The 9435-nt window shown below is 32.2% G+C and overlaps 2 protein-coding genes across 2 annotated transcripts in view; both read right to left on the reverse strand.

Moving 5' to 3' along the window:
* LOC136061321 (PHD finger-containing protein 6-like) overlaps positions 1–2530 on the reverse strand; it is a 16809-nt gene extending 14279 nt beyond the window's left edge. The window contains exon 1 of the mRNA XM_065771496.1: positions 2322–2530. Coding sequence (XP_065627568.1) covers positions 2322–2530 — 209 coding nt within the window. The remainder of the gene's footprint in view (positions 1–2321) is intronic.
* Positions 2531–4703: 2173 nt separating this feature from the next.
* Positions 4704–9435, reverse strand: LOC112035992 (uncharacterized). Its single transcript, XM_065771517.1, has 7 exons — positions 8682–9435; positions 8245–8343; positions 8017–8131; positions 6627–6857; positions 6412–6536; positions 5642–5917; positions 4704–5080 (listed from the first exon to the last, which is right to left on the reverse strand). Exons 1-7 carry the CDS (start codon positions 9322–9324, stop codon positions 5040–5042), a joined length of 1530 nt encoding a protein of 509 aa, XP_065627589.1. The 5' UTR covers positions 9325–9435; the 3' UTR covers positions 4704–5039.

The raw sequence follows: 9435 nt of genomic DNA on the forward strand, positions 1-9435 counted from the left end.
TTTGGATAGTTTAAAAAAGGATGAAGGATTTGGATTTGACAAATCCACCAAGGTTTAAATCCCTTGAATTTGAAATAACTTTTAAATCCATAAGACATATTTCAATATTTATAGACTTGGAATTAAAGCATTTCAAATCCATCGCTTAAAAATTCAAAATTCAAGTCTAAATGCATTTAACTTTTTAGCCAAGTAAAAGAAATACAGCCATTGAAATATAAATAAATTTCCAGAATAGCAAAACCCCAATAGCCCATAAAATTGCAATATTTTCCTAATAAATAAATAAATCAAAGAAGCAAAACCCCAATTAGACCATAAAATTGCAACATTTTTTTAATAAATAAACAAATAAAAGAAGCAAAACCCACTTCACCCAGTTAACAATTCACAACAAAAGTCACAAAATATAAATAAATAAATAAATCCCAACAAATTTAATATTTTAAAAAACAGTAATAACCAAAAAAAAAAAAACAAAACAAAACCAATGCATTGAACATTTTTTTTAAAAGTGAGCATTAAAATTTAATGATTAAAAAGAAAACATCACATAATTTAATGTAGCATAAATAATTAGGAATTGAATGAAAAATGAGTAAACATAAAAATATAAAATATGAAAGAGAAATAAGAATAAAGAATAAAGAATTTAAGAGTACGAGTGTGGGGACAAAAGCAAAAATACCTGTCTCTGTGTAACATTCGGTCGCATTGTTTGTCGGTTTTGTCCCTTTCTTTTTTCTCTTGAAGAAAGAGAAAAGATTTTTGCGGTGGATTAACAGTGAAACTTCTTCTTCTTCTTCTTGTTTGAAGAGAAAGAGACTGAGTATGTGTTTGGGTTCAGCGTTTCCTGGCGTTTCTCGTTTTCTCTTTTCTTTTCTTTTATTATTATTATTATTATTATTTCTTTTTTTATCCACGCGTTTCAGCCTTTAGAGACAATACTGTAGTAAAATATTCACGCGTTTTACTGTTTACATACTGTTTATTACGGTTTACTCCGACCATTTTATTACAAAAATATTAAAAATAAATTTATTATTTATATATATTTAAAAATTATTTTACTATAGTATTTTTAATTTTAATTTTCAATAAAATAAATTGTATTCAAATCGACATTTAGGTGCAGTTTGGCTTCAACGTCTGCGTCTGGAGGCTGCGTTTTCCACCTTTTTTTTTTCTTTTTTTTTTTTTCGGAAAGTGAACAATAAAATTACATGATTTTACTGTACAGAGACAAAAAATACTGTTTATGCACTGTTTGGCACTGTTCACGCACTAAAAAATATTAAAAATAGATCCCACGGTACTATTTACACATTTAAAAATTATTTTGCTACAGTATTTTCAGTTTTCAGTTTTCAGTTTCAGCAACAATAAGTTCAATCCAAACGGACCCTTAATAATGTACTCAAAAAGTTTAAGAATTTTCACACCATCTTTGTGTTTTGAGTTGCACTAATTTTGTTATGATTTTTTTTTTCTTCATTTTATTATGAACTATAATTTTTTTTTTTCATTTTATTATGAACTATGATTTTATTATTATTATTATTATTATTATTATTATGAGTTATGATGGGTGAGGACTCATAATGATGGTTTATAAAACTTGTGATTACCGAGATTTACTTAAATAAATATTAAGTACAATTCTAATTTTTCTAATTATATTCAAACACATAAATGCATTAATTATTGAATAAAAATAACATTTTTTACACTTTATTGGCCAATAAAATCATTTGTTGGAATATAATTTGAAACCCAATGCACTCCATCTAATGAATTATAGCTAGTTTTGCCCAAAAAAAAAAAAAAAAACTAGAGAGTATATAATAACATAAAATAATGTATAAGGCCATGTTTGGTTGAGCTTATTTATCTTATATATATATATATATAATATTTTTTACATTAATTTTTCCAATTAACTTTAATTTTTTTGAAAAAAAATGTATTATTCAATAATTGAAAAAATTTGGAATTTGAATAGATGTCAATCAATTGAACTATAACACTTTTGATATTCTATTTGTGGTTTATTGATCAATATAACCAAATGTTTGAATTTAATTAAAAAAATATACTATTACTAAACAAAACACTATATCGTTGAAGAACTTCCGAGATATGAAATAAGGAAAACCATAAACAAAAAAGTTTATATATAATTATATTTATGATTGCTTCCATATGTTTGGGATTTTGGAGGGATAGACATGGAAAACTTTTTTTTTTTTTTTTAATGATTAGAAATACTTACATAATATATGTAGAATAGAATAAATTAGATGGGTCATATGGGCATATACCTTGGTAGAATGGACCATCCAGTATTTACTTGTTGAATCTTTTTCATTGCTTGCTCTATAAACTTCTCCTTATAATCTGTACTTCTTGTCATGGGAGAGGCTACTAAAGTCTCTTCCACCATTCCACACTTCAAATTCCAGGATACTGTTGATAATATCCCTAGAGAGATGACTTGTTTAAGAGTTTCTTCCACTATTCTAGGCTCCATATTCTAGGGTGTTTCTAGAGAGAAATGGTGTTTGAAAATATCCCTAGAAAGATGACTTGTTTAAGAGTTTCTTCCACTATTTCACGCTCCAGGTTCTAGGGTGTCTCTAGAGAGAGATGATGTTTGAAAGAACCTATAGCCTGTTTAATTAAGCAACTATAAGAGTATTTAAATACTGAGGATAGACCTACTATAGATGAGTGGTCCCTAAAAATACTCAATCACTGATTTTAAATACTCTATTGCTGATCCTAACAACTCATATCAAGATTAATAATTTTAAATTTAAAACTTAAATTTAAACTCATTTATGGATTCAAAAAAAAAAAAATTTAATTCATTTGTCAGATAACTCATGTATACGATCCATGGGCCATGAGTTATAAAATTGGGTTAAACTCAACCCAATTTTTAGCTCCCAGCAACTTGAACCCAACACACCCCTTGCTTCCCAATTACTACCAACTCACCCAACCGTGCAATGGTAGATGGAAAACTCTTTGGTGTACTAATCTAGGTCCATGGTCAATCTTATCAAGAACTCAAAAAATGCACTCAGATTTGTTCCAGGTAAATGTAAGCCAGTAGAATCAAAATCACCCGCAATAGAGAACTACACACAGTAGAGATGGTTCAAAATTTCCAAGAAATTGGCGGCTTCCTAAGAGAGAGACGAGCAAATAATACAAAAGCAGCTTTAGACTCCACCACAAGAGTTAGGGCTTATTGCAAATGTAATGAGGGACCACTTTTAGGTAAGCTAGTTGCAGCCATGCAGGGAATACTAACGTACAAAATCTCAGCCAACTTCGTATTGATAGCTAAGGCAGCTCAGGCATGCAGTTTTAGCAGCCATTTTATTTGTGAAACAATAAAACTTTGCCTATAACCATGTTAAAATCTTATAATTGTGTAAGATTGGATCAATTTGTTAAATGTTAAAATCTAAAGATTTGCTTGCATCAATGGCCTAACTAAGTTGTTGCTTAATAATTGGAAAGTTCTTTGCTTAGTTTTGTTACATAGGTAGGAAGTTGTTATTTATTTTTTTTCTTTTTTATCTTATCTTTTAAACTATCATCATAAAATGTTGACATAATAAGTTGCCAGTGATATGCAATCTGACGGTACTATTGACACCAATTTTGTTTCTCACCGCTTATAATTTGTCACTTCAAAGAATTGGGAAAAATTAATTATGAAGTAAATCGTCTCACTAAAGTTTGTGTTTTTTTAAGGTCGTAGGTATTATTAGGTACTTGTTCCCCTCAATACAAACTTTTATGACCTATTAAAATTTAAGAAGTATCCAAGTTTTCACATTTTTTATATACTTTGGTTCGTGGATTGAAAGCTACTAATGAAAATTCAAAATCAAAAAATAAAATAAAAATAATTGGTGATTTCAAACGAAGAAGGCCTTGCACAACAGGAAAGTGAGTTTGGAAGGGCTTGTTTACATTGACTTATTTTGTTTTAAAAACTAAGCCACGTAAAACTGTAACTGCAACTACCCAAACTGAAACTTAAAGAAAATGTATATGAAATTGGAGAAAATAAGCTGGAAATTTTAAGCTAAGACAAACAAACAAAAATTCACTTGTCTCAACTGCCAAAGAGCTTTCATGGTTAATGATGATCACTATTTTATTCTCTATCATTTAATTTTGTGTTTAGGAAGGGAGGCAAAAGGGGAGAGAAAAGAAGGGGGGTCACTGGAATAAAATGAAAATATAATACCTGCCCACATCTTCTAGTAGCTCTAGCTCTTTCGGGTTTTCATGAATAATTAGAAAACTTGTTCTCAGAATTGCTAAGCATGATATCCGTAATCCGTTATTACTGATAAATAGGAAAGAAGAGCGGAAGAAATAATTAGCTTTAAGCAATATCTTGTCTCTTAATTTAAAAAAGGAAAAAATTGTGATAGGTGTATCTTTCACTTAATCAACTTTCTGATTATAGACCTGATGGTGCAAGAATTTTTAAGTAAACTAGTTGCTTGGAGCACAAGAATTTAAAGTTGAGTGCCTATAAAATCATGTTCTTGAGTAATATCTCTACTATTTTTTTCCTATTCTATATCCTATCTTTGAAACAAGCAAAAATATGAGATCTAAATTTCAGATAGGTAAGGGTCCTGGGACCTCCCCTTCAGCTCTAGGCAAAGTGGTTTAGGGTTCAAAACCATGTAATATCACTTCATAGTGATAATAGAATATTTTGCACTTAAAAACAATATTCAAAACACATGCAAATATGAAAGGAGAAATGGAATGACCCCCCTTCTTGGGTTGTCAGTTAAGAACAATTTCTGATGTCAAATTTGTATTTACATCTCTTCATATAAGCGCAAAAATTATCGCAGAAAAATAAGATTGTCTCCTCTTTCCTGCTAGTGTAGTATCCTTGTGGCAGATTTCATAGTACCTGGCATTGTCTCCTATATTTTAACTATACAAGTTGAATTGCAGCAGTGTTAAGCCTTAGGTGATTGGTAAGTAAACAGCTAATGCATCCTTAGCGAGCAGGCACTGGGTGGATAGGGACCTGAAATTACAATTACAAATAAAAGTGAGTTCATTAAATTACCAGTGTACATAAATTCCACAAAATTCAGCAAATAGATGTGGAAAAGAATACATTGGCAGGTTAGACCATGTGTAGTAGAAACATGGATCAAATGTCAAAAAGTGGCTAAATATGCCTATGGACCATTTGCAGTGATGGTATTGACTAGTGAATAACTAGAGCTACTGTTGACTGTTGAGGGCCAGAACCGTGTCACATACCCATAACAATATATCTTCCTCCATACAGCCAAAATCATGAATCCTCCTAAGACACATTAAATGGTATATCCAGAACCTGATATAAGATGTCATATGCATGCAGCTGAAACAATTCTATTCTACCCAAGACTACTTGCATGTTATATTGATCTGAGTTTTATTTTATTCTGTTTCTTTATTACAACATTCAGTATTTCATTATTAGTGAGCATCTAATGTGGTAGAAACACCACTGGTTCCAGAGATGGAAACCCAGATCCAGCAATAATAAAAAAATTTTAGCACTCAAAAAAATAAAATAAAATAGATGTCTGTTGACCTTTAATTGACACATCAACTGAATTTGATGAGTTACTCAACATCATGTCACAAGCGGTATCACCAGCAGCATGCTTACAAAACCCAGGGAGAACATCAGGGCCATCAAACGGTTCCATTTTAACCTCAGGAAACTTCCGTTTAACCAGCTTCATCTCAACATCAGAACTTTGTCCACATGCTGGGAAAATCATGTCATGGAAAGGAAGGGCAGGAATTGCTAGATTGCCTTCCAAAGGGCGGAAGATGCCCCATAGAAAAGATTTCACTTCCAATCCTAAATTAACAATCATTAACATTAGTTTCTTTCATCACCAATAAAAGCTGTTATAAGTACTGCAACTCATTCATACAATAATTTTATCACTTTGATGTTATATTTTAAATCATTATCACAAAACTTGGGTTGACTTTCTTTAAGTCACTAGGTTTTTGACATTTTATAATTTCTACCTCCTCAGGATTTCTAAGTGGTGCAATCACAAATGTTTCAGCATTCTATCTCTATTATTTCATTATAAAAATAAACAAAGGAAATATTATTTGAGGAACTTGTCTGCTAAAGATTACATTCTTTTTCCTTTTTCCTTTTTCACTCTTTATAAAAATCTTGAAACAGCCACGGCTTAATCCTTCTGCCTAACTGTTTCAACCATATCATTTACAAGCATACATCTTATAGCTTAAACTTATCTATAATCTAATATTTTGAACAATGAAGTTCTACCAGTATATAATAACAATTTATATCAGAATTCACACAAGACTCACCACAAGAATCCAGATAAAGTCTTTTAGAAGAAAAAATTAATAGTTCCACATCATTCACAGAACTCCTCAGTACCAGATCTTGCATCTCTACAAGCTCCAACAGGTTAAAGTACTGCTCTTTAGACCTACAATAGAAGCAGTCTTTCTATATTAACATACTATCATCTATAAAAATATTGCAGATTAAGGCCTGAGCATTGAATTCATAAACATACCTCTCAAATTTTCCAGGGAAAAAGTATAGTGCAATATCATTTACAGTAGGGCAGACATTTTGAAAGACATCCACCCAAATATTGCAACAAGGAAGAAATGTACAAAGGAGCACTCCAGGCATGTGTTTTGAAATCTCAAACACTTTAGGGTGTACAGTGACTGGAAGATAAGCCAGAAATCCTTCATAGAATTCACTACGAGAAACCATGTCAAGGATCTCAAAGCTTCCACTAGCAAAGGAGAATCAAAATCATTAGAAAAGCAATGTCACTTAGATATGTGTGACTTTAATATGTTCTAGTTGACTTTAATATATTTATATATATATATATATGTGTGTGTGTGTGTGTGTGAACTTCAAGAAGAAATAGCACTTTTGTTGAATTGCCTACATGCCATAAATCATTTGTGAGCATTTTTTCCCAAGTATGGATTGTTAATAATGGTTAAATGATTATATTCCCTATTTCCTAACAACTTAAGCTTTTAGGACTAGTGTTAGCTTATAATGGTATTAGAATAAGTAATTATGAGTTCAAACCCAATCTCCACTCTAGCTCACATTTAAAAAAATTTTAAAATTCCACGTGTTGGGGCCACTTATTGAGGGGCAGTATGGGCCCCCACATGAGATGGAGTGTTAAAATAATGGTCAAGTGATTAAATTTGTCTTCTCCTAATAGCTTAAACTTTTGGGACTATTGGTAGTTTATTATGGTTTGGTTATTTATTTGGATAATTTGATAGTTACATTGGAGGGTGGGATTTAAACCCTAAATGTCTCCAATGGAAACACTAGGCAATTTACTATGGTTGAAATATGAAACAAAAGAAAACTCAAGTAAAAATAGGAACATATTGTAAGATTATACCAGGGTTGAAAGAAACAATCGCCTAGAGTAATATATATATATATATATATATGATAGGTAATATTAGAGCAGTTAGTAAAATATTGAAACAATAATAAAACACAAAGCCCCATTGTCCAGCAATCGGTGTGTTGGGCCACTTTGCGCACTCAAGCTCTTTTATAATACATTAGTAAGATAAGAAAGATAGAAAGACAGATGATTTATGAGGACATTAAAAAGATAAAGGAGAAAGGAGAAAATATTGACCGATGGGGGAGTTCGAAAATTGTCATGGATTCCTCAAAACAGTATTAGTTAAGCACACAAGTTGGTGCTCAGAACGTGTAGAGTAGGTAAACATGCACTTTTCTTTTACATTGAAAATTTGATCATTAGCCAGTATGGAATTTCTCACTTATATAGTTGGTAGCTACCATTACACAATTCGTAGTTTTGAATCTTGTTTTTTTTAACCCAAATGCATTTCTCAATAAACAGATAAGTTTGAGACATCATGAAAGAAAACATCACTCACCACCAGGTAGCATCTAAAGCAGGATAATTTGGAAGAAATTTCTCAATTTTGGGCAAAAAATTCAGAAGATCACTCTCAGCTTCCTCAGGTTTAGCAGTGCCATGGAAGATACCTCCTAACATATACCTTTTTCAATTAGTATATGAAACCAAATAGGCAAAGTATAATATTACTAATAGGTTCGTACAAACATGTAAAATTCACAAAAGGCCAAAGAATTTTCCTTGCCTGTATATATGGGTAGAGAATACAATGGCTCTTCCTTGCAGACTAGGGAAAACTGCTCACACATGGGTCCATTCTTATATGCTGCAGGAGCTGTTTTATCTGAAAGAAAAATCGATAAGCACCCAAATTATTTCCATGAGGTAGATACATCTACACTTTCAGCACATATACGTTATAAAGGAGCTTGAATCTGGCACATATTCAATGTGAGTCAAATGTTAACAGTAATTAGTTGGGCGGCTCAGCGGGGTGCAGTTGACTCAAAGGAAAGTCAATAGTACCTTCTGCTTCATTAAATAACAACTATTGTCCCTTGTTAGACTTATAATTGAAATTTAATTATAGGCAATATGCCTTGGGAAAAAAGAATTTATATTTTACAGCAGGATCAAATCACATGCATATGCCAGGTGTTTGAGACCTACTGGACACTCTACCTTTATGTTCAGATGTTTGAGACTTTTGTTCCTGAGAGACTGAATTGATGTCTACACTGCCACATACAGGAGGCTTGGAGTGTCCAGTAGGTCTAGAACTCTGATGCTCATTCACATTCTGCCCAGAAATTTTCAGAGATGAAGTTTTAAACTCGGATATTGTTGCCATGCTATCTGATTGAGCAGAACTAGAGCCCAAATCACTTGGTGAATACAATTCTACCATTTGGGCTCCTGACTTTTGTTCCTGAGTGACTGAATTGGTGTCTACAATGCCCTCTACAGGAGGCTTAGAGTGTCCAGCAGGTCTAGAACTCCGATGCTCATTCACATTCTGCCCAGAAAATTTCAGAGATGAAATTTTATACTTGGATGTTGTTGCCATGGTATCTGAATGGGCAGAACTAGAGCCCAAGTTACTTGGTAAATATGATTCTTTCAATCGGGCTCCAGACAACATCTTAACAGCTTCTTCAGGAGGAATAAACTTCACTCTGGAAGTTCCAATATGCAACTGCTTTTTAAGAGGACCTGTTTTCCTTGAATTCTTAGGAATCCTGCTAGGACTCACAGATCGCAGAAAGTCACAGTTGGATATCCTGGATTTTTTTGAGTTTAAAGCCTCAGGAAAGTGTTTCTTCATAGTAACTATTGGAGAAACTATGTCTTTGCTTGACCGACAGGCATCACAAAACCAAATTTCTGGAACAATGTGGAGCAGAACTCGCGTGCAGTAGCTGGAGAAAGAGTTCTA

The sequence above is a fragment of the Quercus suber genome, unplaced genomic scaffold (assembly GCF_002906115.3).
Source record: "Quercus suber isolate HL8 unplaced genomic scaffold, Cork oak 2.0 scaffold_45, whole genome shotgun sequence".
NCBI classification, from domain to species: domain Eukaryota; kingdom Viridiplantae; phylum Streptophyta; class Magnoliopsida; order Fagales; family Fagaceae; genus Quercus; species Quercus suber.

Excerpts from the sequence above, each read along its gene's own strand:
- LOC112035992 (XM_065771517.1), bottom strand. The coding sequence starts at position 9,324 with ATGAAGAAACACTTTCCTGAGGCTTTAAACTCAAAAAAATCCAGGATA. Across the intron at positions 6,537-6,626 it reads TTCCCTGGAAAATTTGAGAG|GTCTAAAGAGCAGTACTTTA; the intron begins GTATGTTTATGA and ends CTTCTATTGTAG. Across the intron at positions 5,918-6,411 it reads ACTTTATCTGGATTCTTGTG|GATTGGAAGTGAAATCTTTT; the intron begins GTGAGTCTTGTG and ends TTGTTAATTTAG.